This window comes from Ostrea edulis, chromosome 1 (genome assembly GCF_947568905.1).
Source record: "Ostrea edulis chromosome 1, xbOstEdul1.1, whole genome shotgun sequence".
Classification (NCBI taxonomy): domain Eukaryota; kingdom Metazoa; phylum Mollusca; class Bivalvia; order Ostreida; family Ostreidae; genus Ostrea; species Ostrea edulis.
The window spans coordinates 96,983,342-97,006,543 of NC_079164.1; the positions used below are offsets into that span (position 1 = coordinate 96,983,342).

At 35.6% G+C, this 23,202-nt stretch overlaps 2 protein-coding genes across 4 annotated transcripts; one reads left to right on the top strand and one right to left on the bottom strand.

Moving 5' to 3' along the window:
* Window positions 1-1,794: 1,794 nt before the first annotated feature.
* On the bottom strand, window positions 1,795-9,522 carry LOC125672166 (uncharacterized). Of its 2 annotated transcripts, none has more exons than XM_048908296.2 (4): window positions 9,410-9,522; window positions 5,130-5,278; window positions 4,797-4,935; window positions 1,795-2,261 (listed from the first exon to the last, which is right to left on the bottom strand). In XM_048908296.2, the coding sequence occupies exons 1-4, from the start codon at window positions 9,485-9,487 to the stop codon at window positions 1,872-1,874; spliced, it is 756 nt and encodes a 251-aa protein (XP_048764253.2). In that variant the 5' UTR covers window positions 9,488-9,522; the 3' UTR covers window positions 1,795-1,871. The 2 variants fall into 2 exon arrangements, with proteins under 2 accessions (XP_048764253.2, XP_048764246.2); XM_048908289.2 differs by lacking the exon at window positions 9,410-9,522 and adding an exon at window positions 6,253-6,354.
* A 43-nt stretch (window positions 9,523-9,565) lies between these two features.
* Window positions 9,566-22,713, top strand: LOC125672135 (tubulin delta chain-like). 2 transcript variants are annotated; one of them, XM_048908270.2, is made up of 6 exons: window positions 9,566-9,612; window positions 11,062-11,261; window positions 11,547-11,666; window positions 12,357-12,912; window positions 19,894-20,058; window positions 22,007-22,713. In XM_048908270.2, the coding sequence occupies exons 2-6, from the start codon at window positions 11,157-11,159 to the stop codon at window positions 22,396-22,398; spliced, it is 1,338 nt and encodes a 445-aa protein (XP_048764227.2). In that variant the 5' UTR covers window positions 9,566-9,612; window positions 11,062-11,156; the 3' UTR covers window positions 22,399-22,713. The 2 variants fall into 2 exon arrangements, with proteins under 2 accessions (XP_048764227.2, XP_048764223.2); XM_048908266.2 differs by having other exon boundaries at window positions 9,588-9,685.
* Window positions 22,714-23,202: the final 489 nt, after the last annotated feature.

Genomic DNA, 23,202 nt, shown 5'->3' on the forward strand with positions numbered 1-23,202 from the left:
TAGTACATTGTACATGCATATGTAGCCATATCCCAAGTTTACTTTGGTTTTAGAAGACTAACATAAAAAATTTCAGGCAAAGAGGTTTATCATACATGTATGTGTTCTTTTATTACTGACTATAGATTCCAAGTGCAAAGAAGAAAACATAATCCATGAAATGGTTGAATTTTAAAGAGGTCTCTCCACCCTCGTGCAACATCATGGGTTATTAAAAAATCTTTGTTAAACTTTGTGCATGATAGAAATACATGTTTTAGAGGAATTTTTCATTCACTGGGTATGATAAAAAAAAATCTGATAAATTAATGATGCTGAAAAAGTTTATATTTTCTATAGATAATCAATTATTTATAGTAAAGAAAAATGTTGTCAAGGGCAATAACTCCTATGCTGGTAATTTCTCTATGGTGTGTCTATTATTCAATGATTTTCCTTATATCCATGATTGATTTTTACAGATATTCATAAAGTACCAGTTTTTTTAAATGTCCAGATTAATTTTGATTTTGATAAGTCACATGAGGGTGAAGCTACCTTGTTTTGAAAAGGAAAATATGTCCAGTTTGGATGCCAGGATGTAGTCATTGTACAGAGCGTGTAGCGACACATAAAAAATCTGTATGTCAGACCATCAGAGATAACTGACAGCAGCTAGATTGTTAAATATAGATCTGAAAAAACATGAAAATGAGTCTTTTTGTGTCAGTCGAACCTTTTCAACCGTCAAAGCACTGTCGGTGTTCCCTGCTTCTATCGCACGTAGAACTATACCATTTTAGTATGGACTTGTTCCTGAGAAAATTCTTCATATGTTGATATGAGTTATGTGACAATTTGTGATTGATAAAGGTGTTACTTACTCATTTGAATTTTCCCTTGTGTTGACTTTCGTCACCATTTTTACATGTAATTGATCATGTCAGTCGCGCGATTCGCCACCGTGTACAAGGTCCGGACAGATGGACAGACAGACGGATGCCATACCATAATATGTCCTGTCTTCGATGGACTTATAAAAAATGTAAACAATATGACAACTTCCACGTAGTAACACTTTCAGTAATCATCACAGTACTGCTTGTACTTAATCAAATTGAAATCAATTACAAACCATAGAATGACAGTGGTGGATTCAAACTTTCCCCTTTTAAATAAGGAACAAACAGCCCAGGGTAAAGTCCTTGTGGTGACCCAGGGGTGGTTCTACTTGTGGAGACTCGAGGGTGGTTCTACTTGTGGGGACCCAGGGGTGGTTCTACTTGTGGGGACCCAGGGGTGGTTCTACTTGTGGGGACCCAGGGGTGGTTCTACTTGTGGGGACCCAAGGGTGGTTCTACTCGTGGGGACCCAGGGGTGGTTCTACTTGTGGGGACCCAGGGGTGGTCCTACTTGTGGGGACCCAAATGTGGTTCAACTTGTGGGGACCCAGAGGTGTTCTACTTGTGGGGACCTTGGGATGGCTCTACTTGTGGGCACCCAGAGGTGATTCTACTTGTGGGGACCCAGGGGTGTTCTACTTTTGAGGACCCTCGGATGGTTCTACTTGTGGGGACCCAGGGGTGGTTCTACTTGTGGGGACCCAGAGGGGTTCTAAGCCCTGATCCCTTCTCATGAAATCTGCCACTGTGTCATAAACAACAATAAATCCATTCTCCATACTCTCAATGCTTAGTCTGAATTTATACAGAAGTTATTTACCTGACAAATTTCTGTGTAGATTATTGAGAAATTCCTTTCATTGATGCTTCTAGTAACTTAATTACTTTTGAAAAAATAAGACAGGACAAGGAATTTCATTGTATGATAAATCTATTTACAGCCATCATAATCTTTACATAAAACAACGAAAAAGACAGTAGGAATTCTAATCATCTTCCAAATGAAGCTTTTTCAATTCTGTTAACGTACTCCTTTTGTTCCTCAAAGATTGTTTTCCTGTTGAAATTGTATCTATATTTGTCTTTAGATTTATCAACAACCTTATATTTTTTAGAAAATTTGGTACTAAAAACTCTGGTTTGTCTTCCCGGAAAAGCATCTTTCCCAGGCCACAGCGAATCTTCATCACGATTGTAGCGAATGTATTCCGTGTTTATATGAAGGTTTTTGGGCAAGTCTAGTTTTGTTAAATCTTCCAAACATGTAGTGTCTCTCACTTCCTTCTTGAAGAATTCCACAGCTTGATCTATAGTCTTCATATCATGTAACTCAGTATTGGGAATATAATGGTCAAATTCCTTCATCATTCTGGTAAGAACCTACAGAAAATAGGAGGGGTTCAGAGGTTACAGTTTTCCATTATAAAAAATATACAGTTGAACTCTGATATCTTCAACACTGATATCTCGAATACCATGGATATGTCAAAGTGATTCGGAAATCCCAACCACTTATTCTTTAAATACTTTACCCACAATATCTGAAATCCTCGGATATCACAAAGTTTTTTTTGGTCTCTTCAAGTTCAAGATAACAAGGTTTGACTGTATATAATTCATATGAAATTGCCTTCTTATCTTTTCTAAACATAATCTGTTGAGAAATTTGTGAATAGTAACTGTTACTGACTTAGCATAATTATTTCTTGACTGGTAGTAGGTGTATGTATTCAAAATATGAATTACATCAATCTTTATCAGTTTTGGTCATGTTTTGACATAAAACTTACTGGTAGTATATGCTGTTCAAAATATAACCAGAAGTATACAGATAAACTGAAACTGTAGAATGAAGACAATCCAGTAATATCAATTGTTCACTCAAGTTTGATTGTCTGATTACCAAGCCACAGATCGGAACAACAATACAAAGAGTAGACTGTCAGAGCACACCTGAAAATGTCTATATCTATATAAATTTCGTTCTTTTATAAATGGTTGGTCTAGAGGTAGAGCGTTTGCCCTGCATACGGAAAGTCGGGGTTCAGATCCCAGCCACGACAGACCTAAGTTATTAAAATAGATAGCAACAGTTCCATCGCCAAACACTTGGCATCAGGTGTGAATGTGATGGATCCACGGAGATAACTTTAAAGACGGATGTCCCACGTCACAGTGGGTGTGGCATGCTAAAGAACCCTCACTGCTCAATGGCTGTAAGTGATGAGCATAAGTGTTGAATAATCAAAAAAATTTCATAATCGATAATTGGTCATAATCAGAAGAACTGTATCGATTAATGATCAATATAATCAGTATTTACATGCAGTTGATAAATGTTTATTATTTTTGGGGTGATTTTTTTTTTTATAGTTTTATGGATATGTGCAACATACACAAGTCTAGATATTAGCCTATCAACGAGGAATGAAATGTGTTCTCTCTAGCCACAAATCCAGATTGGCTTTACTTTTAAGATAGAAAAAAATCCAGACATCTCACTTGGGTTTCTCTGGGTTGGGATATACGTACACATGTATATATCAAGTTATCAACTAATCTGAGATTCCTCTGTCTGTTAACCCCGCTTTTATATCGGGACATGCGTGCGAGTTTCTTATTGAAAAGTGGGAATTCAGCAACACCAGCTTTATTTCGTGGATCTAAATAGGATTTAGTTAAAAGATGAGTATTCTTCAAGTTAATCATGACTACTTTGACGCCGATAATTTTGTGCATTTGTGGGACAATACCCTTTCTGGTCGATCCGATACGTATCACAATTCTTGACACACGATACGATACACATCACAATACTTTGGATATCAATAAAAACTAGAAAAAAGAATTTCAAATTTATTCACTTCAAAACAGAAAAAATATCCCTCGCTTCAGCTAGTTAATTGACTATAATGAAATAAATATCACAATGCTACAAATAGCTTGGAAATAACTTGTCTTATCGACGTTTCTTACACCGTTTTCCCTTTCTTAAACTGGAAAGCCAAAACCTCTCCCATGTACCCCTGACTTGCTTCCAGCTGGTTTTGTTAATGTTAAATAGTCTGCCATGGTTTTTTTTTAAATTTTTTGGTTCTACTGTCACTTTCTGCTAGGCAGACTAAAATTACCGAACTTGTGACGTTCAGATATTATTGGAAAATGCTATGACGGATATCGTCATTTTTAAAATAGACGTGTGTATCGATCTGTATATTGCCAAGATGACTATCACAATGCATCAGTGCTCAGATGGATCATCCCATCTCTATTTGTGTGCTGATGTCATGCGCAAAGAAATAAAATGGCCAGGAAGATACCTACTTCAGTCAAAGTGATGCTTCATTTGTCAGTGTTAGAGCTTTTCAGATGGCAATAGCATCGTATTAGTCATGGTTAACTTGTAGAATAAGAATCTGATAAATGAGTCGTCGCGTGTTGGAAAGTAAACCTGCAAAAGGTAGGCAAGGCAGCGACAATTGCTGGTGTCGCTGAATTCCCACTTTTCAATATAGAGTCCACTCTGACTCCCCCACACATGTGACGACATAAAAGCAGGGTTAACAGTCTGAAGAATCTCAAATTAGTTATCAATTAGTATACGGGCGACAATCAATTATGAAAAACAGAATCGATAATCGGAATCGAAGATCCAAAAATCGTTTCATCACTACCGAAAATAGGCTTAAATTTGAAGCCCTTCACTAGTATTGGTGATGTCTTCATATGAGTGCAAAAGTTTTGAGAGGGACGTTAAACAAGATGCAATCAATCAATAAGTTGCAAATCAAAATGATCCAAACACAAAGAGAGACAACTCTTCATAAATAAATACAAACTGGCATCTTTTTCTCATGCCACCAAAACTCGACTCCCATGAAAATAAGAGTGAGTATCATTATGCAAGTGACTTACTGTAAACTTCGTACGTCTGTCCTGGTCTAAATCTATTTCCCGCCAGTCCACTCCTTTTCCATACACCCTCCTTACAATCTGAAGCACTGTCTCTTCCAGATTTTCAGGGGGTGTGTAGGCTCGCTGCGTTTGAATGGACCTACATTTAGAAAAAAATAATTCATAAAAATTCACTATAAAACGTTATTAACCAAATGAACAATTGTCTCCCTTACATTACAACCCTGAAATAATGTATGATGATCTTAAATCCTGTTTTCACATTCTTAAGATATTGTATAATATCAAGGTTTCCTGACAGTGGCTGTATTACGATTGGAGTCTGAAGCTTACGTTCTTTTCTTTAAATTGTCCTTGGTATAATTGTCAAACTGGACAACAGACTGTGATTCATGTTCCAGTGGTTTTGGATCCTCGTTTTCAATTTTTCTTCTCAAGAAATTCAGCCATACCCTCCTGTTACAACTTTGTACATAACCAGGCTAAAAGAAATTCATATGAATATGAAAGTTTGCAACAAGAAGTTTAAAGTTTTTAAATTTTTCATTTTATTTACAATGTCATGATTATTAATTTAAAATAACAAATTTGAAACCTGGCATAATCTATAGCACTATGCAGTTATAACAGTTAAAGAATAAGTAACTGTATGAATAACATGACAAATGATGATATAATAACCTAAGGATAACCCATAAAAGCTTCAATTAGCTATTTCCAATGGGGCAGAGTTGTTGAAAACTGTCGGCCCTGTTGGCAAAAAATTCTATGGACCGATAACTTGCTAGAAAATGTTGGTCCCAATGACCATTTGAAAATATCAGGCATGCTCCGATTACTTCTAGAGTTATTTGTATTTTAATTTTGAATGCCAAAAATACAAGACTGACGTGTAATTTGTAATTCAAACACCGAATTTCTTAAAAATGAATGGTATGATTATCATTGTTACAGTTCACAAGTGAAGGTCACTCAAACAAAATGGCCGCATGGCTAATCGAATTTAATTGGCAATCCTCGGCTACCTCTGCTATACTCCATACTAACAGTGTGCGAGGTACGAGTCACGCAAGGAGTTCTGAGTGAATCAAATTTAGTCAGGTTCCTGAGACCCCCCTTCATTTATTATAGTATAACAGAGGGGTCTCGGGAACCTGACTAAATCAAATTCTACCCAGTAAGAAAAGAGCGGTTGTGGTGGCTCAGTGGTAGAGCATTCGCTTCGTAACTGGAAAGTCCGTTCAAGGTCGTAGGTCAAGTTCTGCTCGTGCCATGGCCGCGTCAAACCTAAGAAGTAATATATCCACGCCATACACTCGGCATTTAGCAGTGAGAATCATGGGTCTTTTGGATATGACTTCCCATGTTGCGGCAGGTGTTAACACGTTAAAGAACCCTCACTACTATGGCCTTGACTCAGAGTACAAAGCGTAGGTCTAAATTTGTGGTATTTCACCTTCAGCTGGTGATGTCTCCATATGAGGAAAATTCCTGTAAAACAAACAACTTTATAAGAAAAGGAAAAATGCTTAACCTGGACCATAGGGCCGTCACGGTTCCAAAAAATTTCGGGTCGGTTCTAATTTTTTTTACTTCAGGTTCGGGTATTTCGGTTCAGGTCTATATAACTATTTTAAAAATCTAATATACAGTTAAAAACAAAAACCTTTATTGTAGTTTGTCACAATAATTACTCGGGGATGTGGAATGAGGTTTAGACTTGACATCCATGGTACTAGAAACAGCATTAATTGTCACTTCTACTCGTTTCCATCCATGTTTTCAATGTTTTGTCAATGTCAATGTTGCACCTGTTGCGTATTTTCAATGTGTCTGACATATCTTACATATACTGTCATTATGTACAGTTTTGTCCACAATGCCATCACTTAACAATTGATCAAAATACAGCCACCTTTGAGGATTTTGATGACATATAACTGAATGATTCTATTTTAAAAACCAAACCCGAACCGAAATATGGAAAAATAGAACCGAACCCGACCCGAACAACACGACCTGTGGTTTTCGGTTATTTCGGGTACTCGTTGTAGCCCTATTGGACCACTTAAAAAATTACGAAGGCTTCTGTGGTGTTTGTGAGTTCCAAGATGGTTGGAAAACTGACCGTGTTTGGCTGGATATGAGCAGGAGATGCATTGCTGTTAAAGCAATAAAAGGCATTTTGGTGCAGTTCTTTTTCTTCTTCGTTCTTTCCATGCAATACAAGGTACATGTATCTGGTCTGACAAAACTTTATCCAGTCTGACAGAACATTTAACTCTGTCTGACAGTGATTAAAAATTTCGACAACTCTGATGGGGTCTTTATATTTACTTAATACCAAGCAAAGCTAGAACGTGCCGAAGGCCCATCTGCGAAGCAAGGTAACATGTATGTAAAATAAAAAATTAGAAAAATCAGCAAATGAATAGAGATAATCTCTACATTATTTGTAAAAAATTAATGGTATGATTATCATTGTTACAATTTTTAGCCAATCATCAAATAGAAAAACAGTAATACGACTAAACAGATGAACGAGTTCATGAGTTTCTTTAAATAAGAATATTACTTACGGTTACCTTTTTACCACTTTGAATTTATTGGTTAATTTTGTTTAGCTTTCACGGCCCTTTTATTGCAAACGGGATGTATTGTTGTTGTTTATAATTGTTTCCTTTGAAAAAGAGAAAAATGTCAAGGCTAAATGTGATGTCACAATGCACAGTTTACGTCACCTTGCATTTTATTATTTTTATATAGGCGGATCCTGTAGAACTGTTGCCCCCATATATCCCCATTTAATGGCGAGCGAAGCTCACGTCGCAAAGCGACGCAACGAGCTCGCTCCAATGATTAAACATATGAATCACGTGATTTGCTCTTCACCAGCTGAAAAAAGATGAGTATTACCCATAATGCTTCTGGAAAAATGTTGCCGCCACTGCGGTATACTTCATTGACAATCCCGTAATTAAAATAATTAGATTGTTTAGAAATTACAATAAACGTTTTTAAATTCCAGACAAGCTTTCTCATAGCTTCAAACGTTTTGTTTTTGCTTGGTTTGACAGAAGAAAAAACATTGTGGCTAATATGACGTCAAAATGTAACTGTTTACATCCACCATGTTATATTGAAGAGGCAGCTAAAATGTCTATAAGTCGTGTTGCAAGATGTTAATGGGCTTCGCTCATCTCAATGGTCATGCCGTACAACATAATATGTTTTACGGCGTGACCGTGTTTGAGGGCGAAGCAAAAAAGTTTTGGCATTAGTACAGTCTATGCGAAAGACATCGGACCGTCGGACCTGACCGATGTGCAGTGCCTCAGGTCCGACGCATCATTTTTTACACCGGACCGGAATGTCCGATGTCTCAGTGTCCGGTTTTAAGCTTTACTATTTTGATGCGGAGTCATTTAAATGTTTGTTATAAGTAAAAAATAGCACACAATTCCAAATACGTAAATGAATGTGATTAAAACCGCATGGACTGTCTAAAGTATTATACGGGAGGGATCCCTGGTATAGTATTACTAGTATAATAAATAAGATTCCCTTGGTTTTGCATTTTCACGTGTTTCACTTTTTTACATTAGGTTTTTCGGTCTGACAAAATTTGGTTCGGTCCGGTGTGTTCATTGATTACACAGGACCGTATGTCCTGTGTGGTCTAAAAAACTTTCGTATAGACTGATTAGTATCTATATCCAAAACAGGACAAAAATAACCCGAAGTTAGCACGAGGACAGAGCTGTATCAAAGCATCCTAATTTTCGACATTTGATCCGCCTATATATTGAACGCGGGAAATATAACGCAATTGATGTAAACAGTACATTGTGACGTCATATTCAGCGTCGTTATTTAGCAAATTTACAAACATAACGTTTGAACCACAACAAAAAACATGGCGTTAATCGTGGAGTGATTATATATGATCAAGAAAATAAGATTTACATGCTTTTATGGATTTTATGTCTAACATCTCAGAACGACGTGAACTAGGGTAGACGAGATTCAAAATGGAGGAATACATGTCCACGCGCTAATATTCGAATCGACGCCATTAGTACCAAACTTTTCAAGTTCGTTAGGTATGGTTTAATTTTTCATTATTTTCCTATATTTTCCTTTAAAACATGTATATACGTGTTACCTATAGGGAGAGCTCCGCTCTCACGGCCCTTCGGGCCGTGAGAGGGCTTCGCCCTCTATTACTGAGATGTTACTGGGTGTTTAGCACAAAGAAAATTTCATAAAAATATATATTTTAAATGAATCATAATCTACCATACTTAACGGAACTATGGTTGCCACTTGGGACACACCAATGACCATTTCATGCTTCGCTCGGTCCAACGGTCACATAGTATACATATCAGAAATTTATCTATATAAATTGTATTTAAAAAAGTGGTGTACACAGTTCTTAAAAGATTGTCCTGGAGTTCAGACGCACCAAATATGCAGCTTTCAGGTGTATCCAAAGATGTAGCAACGTTGCCGTAGAACTTTATGGGGATAAAATGGGATATACTAACTTTCCCCATGTAGTCTACAGTTCTGTAGCTAATTTGATATTTAATCTAGATGTGTATACTTACATATACTGCTCTGCTAGCAGATGAAAACAGTTGTGTAGAATTAGAAAACGCTGTCCTTGCCAAACTCATTTTCGACATGTGATGTCAGTGTCATTATTCTTCATAACCTGCAACACATTTCCCGCAAGTAAGCAAAACGTTTGAAGGATTCTAGGATATCAAACTTAAAATGCAAACCAAACGCGGGTAAAATACGAGTTCAGGTGAGCGAGTTGGAGTTGGACGTAAACAATCAATAATACATAGATTAATTCAAGTTTTAGAAAATGATTTATTGTAAGATCAATTAAATTATTTTGATTTATATCTTTGGATTATTAGGCTGAAATATTATATGCACTGAGTGACTGACTGTAGTTCCTTCTTCAGTTCTTGTTGCATTTGCCATTTTTTTTTGTACATCATGTGTGTGTGACAGTGTGTGTGTATGCATTTATTTACTTAGAAATCTAAGACATATATAATAATATCGTTGCCAGTTCCTCTGTACAAATTTAAGCACAATGATTGCCTCGTAGCTTTGTCCATCACAACATATATATATAAGAACTTAAGCTATATATACTCTGACATGCAGTGTTATAATAATATGTTAAACAACAACAAAAATCATACAATATTTTATGTTGATTAATGTAGTCATCATGTCATATTGTCTACACAAGAGTTTATTTGGTCTGTTGTCATGCTATGCTTGTGCATTTGTGTTCGCAATTTGTAACTGGAAGGGAGAAAATGCAATGGACCATACCAAGTTTTGAACCTGGGCCCCCTGAATCTCTAGTCAGGTGTTCTACCAAATGAGCTATCTTGCCACCAGTGATCAAATCCATGTGACCACTACAAATTATAGCATTGTTAAGTCTTATATGTCATGCCCCATGAGGCCCTTAATTTGGAAACAAATCCTAATTCTATTATGATTGATTGATCTATTCTGTCATGGATTCATTTAGACTGATATGATTGTATACTTTTTATAACTTAAATAGCAAGTTCCCCGAGACTGCTAGCTTAAATAAAATGTCTAAATACATTGACTCTCACCTTCAGAGAAAAATGTGACAGGAGAAAAATGTAGAGAAGATGACAGGTAATTTAGATAGTCCCTAGACTACATTAACTCAAGGGAAAATAGTTTTAAAGCTATATATATTTTGATACCAGCAGAGAACAAATAGTTGATTTCTGCTTCTACCTGGTAATAGACATAACTTTTGAAATATAGCAAGATTTTTTTACCCCAACCAAATTTATGCTCCTATCATGCTTATATCTAGATAAATGATTGATTTTGCAAAATCCCATGACATTGCATAAGGATGGAATTACTTTAAACTAATAAATTTATAATTATGAAACCATGGTAGTGCTGGTATGTACTATTACTATCATTGATTCCATGAGGGGATCGAGACGTCAACAAGATAAAAGTTTTGTTGGTTTGCCAAGTCTTCTGCTGCAAGGAGTATACATGCCAGTGTTTTTTGTTTTTCAATTTCTTCAGAGTTGCATAACTATTTCGCTAGTTGGAGGGGGAAAAAACTTTGTTGAGTGAGCCATAGTACTGCATGCAAACCCATAACAAATCCACAACTGTTACAAATGTTTGAAAAGTTTTCTAATTTTATTTTTTCATTTTATGTTTACAGAGAATATTACATGAAGACCCATACTACAAGGAGTATTATAGTACCTACAATATAAGTAGCTGACAAATACCTGTACAATGTAACTAGCTCACAGTATGTCAATAATAACAGTGCAACTGGGGCAATGTGGAAATCAGATTGGTGGTCAGTTGTTCCAGACCTTAATGGACGATGTCCACTCAAAACCCCTTGCTACACAGGTTAGTATCTCACTCTTATGAATTCGTAGTTGTACTGGAATGTACTAGCAATGTGTTATTTTTTTTAGGTCCTTAAGGGTGAACTTACTCCTAATGATTTGCCTTAAATCTGTTAAACTGGTTTAACCAAATAGTCACCATTATCTTCTCATAATTTAGATATTTCGGACAAGGATATAAATTGTAAATTTCAGGACTCCTGCACCCCTGGGGCCTTAGGGGCAGGGCAAAATATATATAATTATGCTTTTCTTGAAGGCTGAAATTTTTTTTCCATTTATATAGGTTGCTCCTGACAAGAATGAAGAATACAAAAATAACGTTTTGTCCAAGTTCTTCTATTGTGGAGAATTGGGAGAGGACACCCCGAAAGCGAGAGCTGTCATGGTGGACATGGAACCAAAGGTTTACCTCTATCAAGATTTGTATTCCACAAATTTTCTTGCTTCTTTGAATTTTTATATGCCTTTATTTATGAGTAGTCATGTATATAATGGTACATAAACTGTTGGCCCATCTGTATGTCGATCCATTAAACTATCTGTCTGCATGCTTTTTGCATTTGGAGATTAATAGAATCCTTCATGTAACGTAAATCATAGAAAATATATGACGTCACAATCAAATGACGTTGCAGCAGTGTGAGACAGGAAAATCTCACATGGCTGTCTCACATGGGTAAAGTCGATCTCACACTGGTGATGTGAGAAAATATTTCCATACTGTAAAGCACAAGATTAATCAAACCTTGTCAGTTAATATATCTTGGAGGAAGGTGTGTTTCAGAGGGTCATAATAACCTCATTTTCTGATTACTTATGTGTCATTTTGCATAGTGAAGTTGTGTATGAAACCCTCTTGTTGATTGGTCAGTTTGAATGTTGGGATTATTATAACAGCTATCAGTCTATAATTGTAATTCCACATGGACATGTATGTGACATTTGTGAATTTTATAGAGATCCGACAAAGTTTTAAAGAATGACATTTCCCTGCTTTCTGTTTAACAGAAAACCTTTATTCAATGTTAACTGTAAAGAAGTAAATTTCAATCTATAGAAATCTGTGAAATCATTCATGTGTGTTATTTTACAGGTGATCGCTCAAACATATCAAGATGCAAAACATTCAGGAAAATGGTGCTACTCAGAAAAACAGCATTACAGTCAACAGAAAGGATCGGGAAACAACTGGGCACATGGCTACTGCGTCCATGGTCCAGCATGTCAGAGCAAGGTGATGGAACTAGTCAGGCGTGAGGCCGAAAAATGTGACAATATTGGAGGCTTCCTGTCTCTGATGAGCCTGGCTGGGGGAACAGGCTCAGGGGTGGGGGCATATGTGACCCGGTGTTTGAGAGAAGAATTCCCGCATGCATTTCTCATGAACCAGGTTGTGTGGCCCTATAAGACAGGGGAAGTGATCGTGCAGAATTATAATGCCGTTTTGACACTATCGAGATTATATAACACTGTGGATGCTATTGTTGTCATGGAAAATGACCACCTTCATAAGATCTGTCAACAACTTTTGAATATCAAGAAGATTTCATTCAAGGACATTAACAAGGTCATTTGCCATAAGTTAGCTACAATGCTACAGCCCTGCCCAGTTAACAAGTACACAGGGGATGTTTGTTCTAACTCTATAGGTAATGCATTCTCTATTCAATATTTACATTTCCAATGTTTTTGCTTTCAATATCTTTACCAATTGAGATAACAAGCATTTCCTCATGAATGTGAATAATTTGTGTATGAATTTTGATAAGTATATATAAAAACTATCAAATATGGTACGACTATTTTAATGGCTGGGAATTCCAACAGAAATGAAAAGTAAATATAAATTAAAAAAATAGATAATGTGCTTCATGAAGTATGCTAGTGCAAAGCATTGCAGTTCATACCCTCATGTATTCATCTATGGTATTTCTTAAAGAGGAAGGCAACCCCCAAAAAATTTACATGATAAATGATAGGATTAATTATATGATACAAATTTGTCATACTAATCTGTTGATATACGGCCTAGATAAGCTTCAGTACTAATTTTAAAATGTTAAAAATTGAAATTCCCACCATAAATAGAGGCTGCCATGATGTGGAACTCTTTTGTATTCAAGACCGCAAAAATCAATAATTTTGACGTCATATCGTCTGTTCCAGTTTTGATGAGATTCTAAGATCATCAAAGATGTGCATGTGGTAGATTTTATGAATAGGTTGATGCCTTCCTATCAAGCTGTTAATTGCACTAATGCCAAGGGGAGATGTGATAAAAGTTTTTTTCCTCAAAATTCTTGACCCAACCAAGTCATCAGAAAAGAAAAGACTATGTAAACTGTGGATCCATCATTACGTAATAACAAGTTGAGGTTCAAGACATTTGTATGAAGAAACGAATACCACCTGCCTGGTCTGCGACTCGACTGAACATCTTCTTTTCTCAATTTCTTATTGTGAAAGAACGGGCTCAAATCTATACGGCTCCAAACTTACTTAGTAACTGTTCGTGACTTGTCATGTTTACAGTGCTGCTAATGAAATAAACCGGAACAGACAGTGTAACATCATAAATTAAATTTCAATGGGCACTCCGTTATCGGCGAGTAATTCAAAATACATGATAGATTAATATTGATTAAATCATTAAGCAAAAAAAAAATTTTTTTTTTTTAATAATTTATTCTTTTTCCATATTCACATAATCATCAGTAATAGTAATGAAAATACATATTAATCATTTTATACATTCTCACACTCTTTCACACTACTAATTCAGCATTATTGGTTGAATACTTCTTATTCTAGGTTACAGATCAAAAATAATTTTCCAGTTTTCCCAAAGTCTGTCAAATTTCAAAACTTCACATGATTTAATTGCTACAAATTTTTCAACTTCGTATTTGAAAGAAAGATAATGTATCAGCCCAGTAATATGAGGAATTTTGTTTTGTTTTGAACAATTAAAAACATATTGTTTGGTATACAGAATTATGAAATTAACAACTTTATTACACAAACTGAGAGGCGTTTCACCAAAAATAACATTACTAACATTAAAACCAATTCTTTTTTATGTTTTTCTGAAAATATGCATGCTAAGATTATTCCAAAGTGCTAAAGTATAAGAACAAGACATAAACATATGTTGCATTGTTTCTACATTTTCTTTACAAAACGAACAACAGTCATCTGAAATTATACTGATTTTCTTGAGGTAATATTTCATAGGAAGAAGATTGTAAAGAATTCGGTACTGCAACCACTGAACTTGGGTATCAATACTTGTTTTAAAACAAACTTTAAACGACTCTTTGACAGAAACATTGCCTTTTAAATGTACAGTTAATTCAGTGTTCCATTTTTGAATTGATTTGGGTATGAGATCATTACTATTTATCATATCATATAACACTTTGGAACATTTATCTTTCAACAGTATAAATTCAAAGTAAAAAGGAATAAATGGTGCACAATTTTTTATAACATCTGATCTCTTAACAGACAAAGTCTTTAAAAACTTAGATATAGTACTGGTAATGCTGTTGTATTGCATTGTACATACATTTGCTAGTCTAAATTTTTGTGAAAAATCTTGTAGTAATAAAAAATTTCCATCTTCATCTAAAAAGTCTCCAATTATTTTCACACCATGTTGATACCATGTATTAACATAAATGTCTTTATTACCAACACACATATTTGTATTATGCCATACTGGAATAGAACTGAGTTTTTGCATGGAATACTTTTCATCCATTGCTCGAATCATTGCTAACCATGATTGAAAAACATCATGCCAAAAATCATTGCTATGGTTTATAATAGTATAGATATACATTAATCTCCAAAATCTATCATTTTTCTTACTACCTCATTGCCATGTACTGCCAAAAAAATATCCACCCATGGTTTGTGACTGTTAATCTTTTAATCCAAGAACATTTTAAAGACATTATAAAATTTTTCACCTCAAGTGAAAAATTAAGCAAAAATTTTGGTTGTTAAAGACTGTAATTTACGATATCAGTAAGTGATACTTTATTCATAAAAGCAACAATGTGGTTAGGGTTGCCTTTCCCTTTAATTAAACACACTTCATGAAAATAGGTTGGCATTAACTGCTGCTGTTTATGCCTTCATGTATTTCAAAAATAAAATTATTTCTTGATGAAAACAATGGTAAGTTTGTCTCTCTATAAGTCCCAAGTAGGTGGTTCCATTGTATTTTTGGTTCATGTGAGCTTTCCTGATCACCCGTTGTTCCCCTGTAAACTTTTCATATTTTCGACTTTTCCAGAACCACTGGGCCAATTTCAACCAAAGTTGGCATATAGCATCCTTGGGTGAAGGGCTTTCAAGTTTGTTCAAATGAAAGGCCATGCCCCTTTCAAAGGGGAGATAATCATAAAAATGCAAAAATAGGGTGGGGTAATTAAAAAAATTTCTCAAGAACCATTGGGCCTGAAAAGTTTACATTTTCATGAAAGCTTCCTGACATATAGTGCAGATTCTAGTTTGTAAAAATCATGGCCCCCTGGGGTAGATTTGGGCCACAATAGGGCATCAAAGTTTTACATGCGAATATAACAAACCAGTATGTAGATATATAATTATATATATATAGGGAAGTCGTTGTGGCCGAGTGGACTTACACACTGATTTGACAGTCTTGCTAGGCGGTGGGTGCCATAGGTCGCTGGTTCGACCCTGGGCTGGGGTGAAAATTTTCAGTACCTAGTTATGATTATTTAGTTTTTATATATATATATATATATATATATATATATATATATATATATATATACATGTATATATATAGATAAGATAAAATAAGATAAGTTTTATTCCAATTTTTGGCCCAGAGGGCATAACAGCAAGACAGTTTATAAAGAAGGAAATTTCAAAAGAGAAAGAAAGTTTACAACATTAGCTACAGGTTAGACCAAGTAAAATTAATTAGTAGATTATCATTCCCGCCCGCCCCTCGAAAATCGCCCCGCCCAGATTTTTTTTAATTTTCAAAATTACGATTTCCGGATAATTTTATGTCCGGTCCGGTATCGTAAACGTACTTTGTTTCACTTTGCCTTTTAGAACCCCAAATACACATGTAATTATGATTTATAAAGCTTTTTCTCAATGAGAGAAGGCATTTTCGAGGTCAAGAATACCATGGCGAAAAATAAAAAATAAAATTCTCCCACCCGCCCCATTTTTTTGTGAAGTTTGAATGATAATCTACTAATTCATTTTGCTTGGCCTTACATGGACTGCAAACTACATGTGGATGTAGCATGTTGGGGAAACAAGTACATACATATATGAATTGCTAATCATGTATATATACAAGTAAATGGACAGTATCAGTATTATACCAATATATGAATAATAAACTAGCTATAATGATTTTTGCAGTTTTAAAGCATCACTTCTTTTTCTGAAAGTTTGCACTAAATATTCACTCAATTTGACAATTACTGGTTTGTCTTCATTAATCATCAACCAAGTAAGTTTGTCCTTATTTGTTAGATAGATAAAAATTTTGTTGAGCTTGTATATAACATTAAAAAAACATATTTCTCTCTTCAACATAGAATGGACAATCAGTAATTAAGGAAATGAAATTCATCTTCTACACAATTAAGGTTACATAATTCACATATTCTTTTTAAAGAAATCTTCTGGCCAGAATTGGTTTTTGTAAATTCATATCTTCCAATTTCAATTCGAAGGTCATGTGCACTAATTCAAAATCTACATAGAGTTTTTCTTAATTCTAGGGATTCTAAAAATATATAACTTTCCATAGTAAAGTTTTCTTTATACGAAAAATATGTTGTGAGTTTTCCTGATTTCTGACCCTCTTCACGTCTTTTTGACCAGTAAAGTAAAAATTGTTTCCGTTCCTGATTCTTCTTTTGTTTTTTGAAAAATGAGAATTTGAGATTTTTACAATTGGGTACCAAAATGCCCGTTTTTTTCCTAAAATAACTAATGATTTTGTACCAACAATTTATATTATATGAATTCAGATTGATATTCTCTGTATAAGCTCTGTATAAAATTTTCTTTAATTAGGTGCCCGCTTTTATTAAAAATGACTGCTTTTGTCTTATTGGTATTAATTTCTAAGCACCAATCGTTGCAATATTTTTCAAGTAAGTTTAGTTTGTTTTGTAGTCCATTCTGGTTTTCTGAAAGCAGTACAAGATCATCCGCATATAGAAGAGAGGTGATTTTCTTTCCAGAAAGATATATATATATATATATTTATATATATATAAGGAACCACAATTTTTTTATCGTGCACAAGTGTTTTATCAGCAAGATTCATAATGGAAGTCTTGCTCTCACAATCAGGTGGCCAATTTCACCATGTTCACTCCAACTGAGGTTTAGGCAAAAAATATATAATGTTGTGTTTCAGGTAACTTAACCAACCCTAGATTATACACCTTTCCCTAGAAATCTTTTTGAAACATATTGTTCCAGAGATTATTGAATAAACATTGTTTTGGAGTTGACACTACTTGTACTTACACGTACTTCAGAGGAAATTGGGCTTATCTAAGCATATTAATTCATCAGTTGTGAAAAATGAATGCCTTGTGCGCCCATTGAAGATGGGATGTACTATGGTACATATGGCTCTGTCTGTCTGTCCAGACCTTGTGGGCAGGATACAGACCGAACCATAAGATCCAGAATATTACAATGTAGTATATTTGATCACCATGATGAAAGGAAGATGCCTATTGTTTTTCAAGATCAGAACTCAAAGGTCTTAGTATTACTTAGTAGGAAAACCTTGTAGGCAAGATACAAACTGAACCATGAGCTCCAGGGTATTGCAACTTGGTACATTTGATCACCATTATGAGGGGAAGATGCCTATTGTTTTTTCAAGGTTAGTTAGAGTTCAAAGGTCAAGGTCACAGTATCACTTAGTAGGAAAACCTTGTAGGCAGGATACAGACCAAACCATAGGCTCCAAGATATTGCAGCTTGGTACATTTGATCACCATGATGAGAGGAAGATGCTTCTTATTTTTCAAGGTCAGAGCTCAAGGTTGTAGTATCAGTTAATAGGTAAACCTTATTGGTAGAATACATAGTGAACTATCAGGGCTAGGACTGTCAAACTTGATACACTTATTCCTCATGCCAAGTGGAGGAAGCCTTATGTTTTTTAGGATCAAAGGTCAAGGTCGTTGTATCACTTAGTAGAAAAACCTTTTAGGCAGGATACAGACTGAACCATAAGATCCAGAATACTACAACTTAGTATATTTGATCACCATGATGTGAGAAAGATGCCTATTGTTTAATCACCATGATAAAAGGAAGATGCCTATTGTTTTTCAAGGTCAGAAGTCAAAAGTCAAGGTCGCAGTATCACTTAGTAGGAAAACCTTGTAGGCAGGAAACAAACTGAACTGTAAACTCCAGGATATTACAACTTCGTACATTTGATCACGATGATGAGCTGAAAATGCTTCTTATTTTTCAAGATTAGAGTTCAAGGTTGTAGTATCAGTTAATAGGTAAATCTTGTAGGCAGAACACATACTGAACTATTAGGGCTTCGACTTTCAAACTTGGTACACTTACTCCTCATGCCAAGTGGAGGAAGCCAATTGTTTTTTAGGGTCAAAGGTCAAGGTCGTAGTACCACTTTGTAAGAAAACCTTGTAGGCAGGATACAGACTGAACTGTTGGGGATAGGACTGTCCAACTTGGTACACATACACTTTATGCCAAATGCAGGATGCCAATTGTTTCTCAAGGTCAAGGTTGTACTAGCAAGATACAGACCGAACCTAGGAGCTAGGACCATCAAACTTGGTACACATACATCTTATACCTAGTGAAAATATTACATAAAGAGTACATGATTTCTCGTTTTTACGATGCAAAGAAAGTATGTCACACTCTGATGATTGCCGATACTACTTGAAGCCAAGTAATGCATGATGTAAGAAAAACACCCTATATTTATAGCTTTCCATGGGCATATTATGCACCATTGGCGGTACTCTTGTGTTCAACATGTTGATAAACCTGCTGGATAGAGAATGGGATCAGAGTGTTTCAATGTGTACTCTCAAAATAAAGTCTTAGAAAAAAAGATTTTCTACCTACCCTGATTTTGTCTTAGATGTCAGAGGAAACACAACAATTAATATTTTTGGCCTTACTACTCACTATCGTTGTCATTAATGTAGATTTAATTTGCTTATAAAATTTTCATGATCATGTGATGCTGTTGCATTTTTCTATGCCTTGACTATTGATTTTGGATTTTGTTTTCTTGTGTCAGCTGCATAGCATAGTGACGATTAGGGATTACTTAGTCTATCACAGCGTAGAACTTTGTAACTGCAATTAAGAGATTGGACCATGTGTAGTCCTAGTGTTAGGGTTATCTAAACATCAGTACATCATGATTAATATGATCACACGATGCTGTAGTTGCAAGAATGTGGCCCACTCCAATTTTTTTATACTAACACTCTTGGGGGGGGGGGGGGGGTGTCAGAGAGGGCAGACTACATTACTGCGGCTAATGATGCTTTTGTTGGTTTCTGTATATATGTATTTACTTTGTGTAATATTCTGGGTAGGTGAAATGTTGGAACATCTGGTACCACACCCTGACTACAAATTACTCACCATCAAAAATATCCCCCAAATGTCTGCAGCTGCCCATGAATTCAGCACCTACCAGTGGCATGGTCTTCTGAAGCATCTACGCCAGATGCTGATATCGGATGCTCCCATGGAAGAAGGTGGGTTACCAGAACAACTAAACATATTGATATTATTTAGCAAAAGGAAGTTGGAGACCAATACTGCTGGAATGTATGTGTGACTTTGATATTAAATATTTTAAATGCTTTTTCACTCTCTTTTTCATTTGTTAGTGTGTGTGTGCTAGAATGCATAATGTTTACAAGTGTCATCAGGATTATTTATTGTAATAGTTTAAGACCAAGAGAGTGGAAGTGATATAAGCCTATTGTGGCTTGTTTTCCTTTCTCTTTATAAGATAGAAAGATAGAGAGAAAAAGAGAAGGAGAGGTGTGTCTTTGTACATTGCTAATTACTAATTACTAATTGATAATGAATATTGTTGAAACTAATTAGAGACCACTATGATTGTTTGTATCATCAAAATGAACTCATTTAAGAATATATCTGTAAGACTCCAAAATGCGATGGTCACGATAAACCCCGATGGTCTGCGCCAAACCCCGATGGTGTGACACACCAAAGTGTGATGGTCCACACTCATGCCCCAAAGTGCGATGGTCTGACACGCCAAAGTGCGATGGTGTGACACGCCAAAATCCACTGGTTTGTAAATGACACAGTGTTTTGGTACAGACTGTACCAACCCTGTGTCGTTTCACCAAAATATCAGTGCAAAATCCATGCATAAAAAATAATAAGTTCAACGTATTTCATTATCATCTAGTTGTCATGTTATTAAATTTCCAACGTGAAATTGTATAGAATGTTTTGCATTATAACATATCCCCAGGATTTTATTACATGTATGTCACAAGTAATAAATGATCATGAATTAAAGATTGTTTGGGCGAAGTAAATAGTTCGACAACAAATGTACTTTGCCGTTCTCACTATCCTCAACCTTGTATACCTTGCCGTTGCTGTCGTCCGTGTTGCATTTCTTCGGTTTTATTTTGAAAGACGTTGTCACAATGACGTGACGTCACAAACTTTACTGAACTCCGCACCATCGGACTTTGATGTGGCCATCGCACTTTGGCGTCCGTAACGTTAACAAACCATCGCACTTTGGTGCAGACCATCGCACTTTGGCATGACCATCACACTTTGGAGCAACCATCACACTATAGAGTCTTACATATCTTCCAACTGTCTATTGGAATTCCGAATGGCACAAATTGTGCCCCATTATTACCTGACCTGTTTTTCTGTAATTTTATGAGGCAAAATTTATTCAAAGGCCTCTATATTAGAAGAAAATTTCTCTTGCAATGGCCTTCAACTCGACATTTAGAGATATCAACAACATCTTATCTATTAACAATACTCACTTTCATTCATATGTCGATTCAATATATCCCAGTGAACTGGAAATGAAGACACCACAGAGTATTTCATATCTGCTTATATTTGGGTATATAATTAAATATAGATGTCAATGGTAAACTAACAACTCAACTTTATGACAAACATGATGACTTCATCTTCACCATCATCAACTCCTACATTTATGTACCAATATTTAATGATTACCTGCATATGGTGTTTGTCTCTCAACTGATTCAAGATGCAAGAGCTTGTTCTATATATGATCAAATTTTAAACAGAGGCAGGCTACTAACAAATAAGTTGATAAAAAGAAGGGTTTCAACAGTTTCGATTAAAGTGAGCATTTCATGAATTCTATGGTCGATGTAATGATTTAGTTTGCCAATGTAAGCTATCACTGGGTCAGTGCTGTCTGGCTTGTTTCATACTGATTGTTAGGCTGTTCTTTACATTTTGATTTTCACTACGGCTTACTCCATTTACCTGATTGGGCTCACAGCGGGTGTGACAAGTCAACAGGGGATGCTTACTCCTCCTAGACAACTGATCCCACCTCTGGTATGTCCAGGGGTCTGTGTTTGCTCAACTCTCTATTTTGTATTCTTTGTAGGGTTTTTTGAGATTGATAATTATTTTTGTTATCTTTACTTGTAGGTATTGATTGGCAAGTCAAAGTTAGTGGGAGGGGATCCCGTCACAACACCTCCCTGGCTAATTTTTTGCTGTTGAGGGGCAAGGAATCAGCAACTGCTGAAGCGACCTCATTCTGTGATTCTGCCCTCTATGCTCCCTGGGTGCCACCAGATGGCGCTCTCATGACAGGAGTGCAACCAAGAGCCTTTAACCATTACGAAAAATCAGCATCTCTGATCTCAAACAGCCAATCACCAGTGGGAGTGATGGACACTATGGTAGGGAGAGCTTGGGATATGTTTTCCTCCAGAGCTTATGTGCATCAGTATGCACAGCATGGACTCACAGAGGACGAATTTCTGGATAGTTTTGCTGTTTTAGAACAAGTTATAGCAAATTATAAACATTTGTAGCATAGATGAAAAAATGGACTCACAGAGGACGAATTTCTGGATAGTTTTGCTGTTTTAGAACAAGTTATAGCAAATTATAAACATTTGTAGCATAGGTGAAAAACAAACTTAGGTAAGGTGATTTTCACAGAAAAAAAAGGAAACAAAAGGGAATTTGTGCGAAAATCCCCCAGCTTGTAGAAAATCAATGTTTGGTAACTACTTTGCACATCTGGGTAATGTATTGCTTGTTTCCAATACATTCTCTCACCAGAGAGTGAATTATGTAATCCATGTAATGGGCACCTATAAAACAAATAAATTTTGTGTGGAAAATGTATTACAGTTGTAAATGACTAGGAAACTAAAATCATGCAAATGATTATGCGCTTGTTTGGTCTGCTATGATGACTAGAGGTACATCTGAGTTTGTTAAGCTTTTCCATTATCCCATGTGTAATTTTTCCCTTACTGTGTAAAATACAATGTGAAACATTCAACTGATGTTCCTTTCCACTTTGTGATCATGTAGGTTTGTTTATTTTTATTTGGAAAATGCCGAGTTATCATTTACAATGTAGATCGAAGTTAAGGGAAAGAAGAGGAATTTGTGTAATCTCATTGACACAACTACATTTTCCATCAATTGATCTTTTATGTCAAAACATGAAATCGGAATTTGAATCATTAAGAAAAATTGTACAATAACCTTGTGCAAAGGCATCGACAGAGGTATAAGTGAAGCTTAAAGGCACCCTCTGGTGAGTGAATGGTTTCTAATACCAATCTTAGAGCAGATTTAAGATTAAAATATCTTTCTCCTCT

Excerpts from the sequence above, each read along its gene's own strand:
- LOC125672166 (XM_048908289.2), bottom strand. The coding sequence starts at position 6,339 with ATGGTCCAGGTTAAGCATTTTTCCTTTTCTTATAAAGTTGTTTGTTTT. Across the intron at positions 4,936-5,129 it reads GACAATTTAAAGAAAAGAAC|GTCCATTCAAACGCAGCGAG; the intron begins GTAAGCTTCAGA and ends TTCTAAATGTAG. Across the intron at positions 2,262-4,796 it reads ACAGACGTACGAAGTTTACA|GTTCTTACCAGAATGATGAA; the intron begins GTAAGTCACTTG and ends TATTTTCTGTAG.
- LOC125672135 (XM_048908270.2), top strand. The coding sequence starts at position 11,157 with ATGTCAATAATAACAGTGCAACTGGGGCAATGTGGAAATCAGATTGGT. Across the intron at positions 11,262-11,546 it reads CAAAACCCCTTGCTACACAG|GTTGCTCCTGACAAGAATGA; the intron begins GTTAGTATCTCA and ends CCATTTATATAG. Across the intron at positions 20,059-22,006 it reads GGATGCTCCCATGGAAGAAG|GTATTGATTGGCAAGTCAAA; the intron begins GTGGGTTACCAG and ends CTTTACTTGTAG.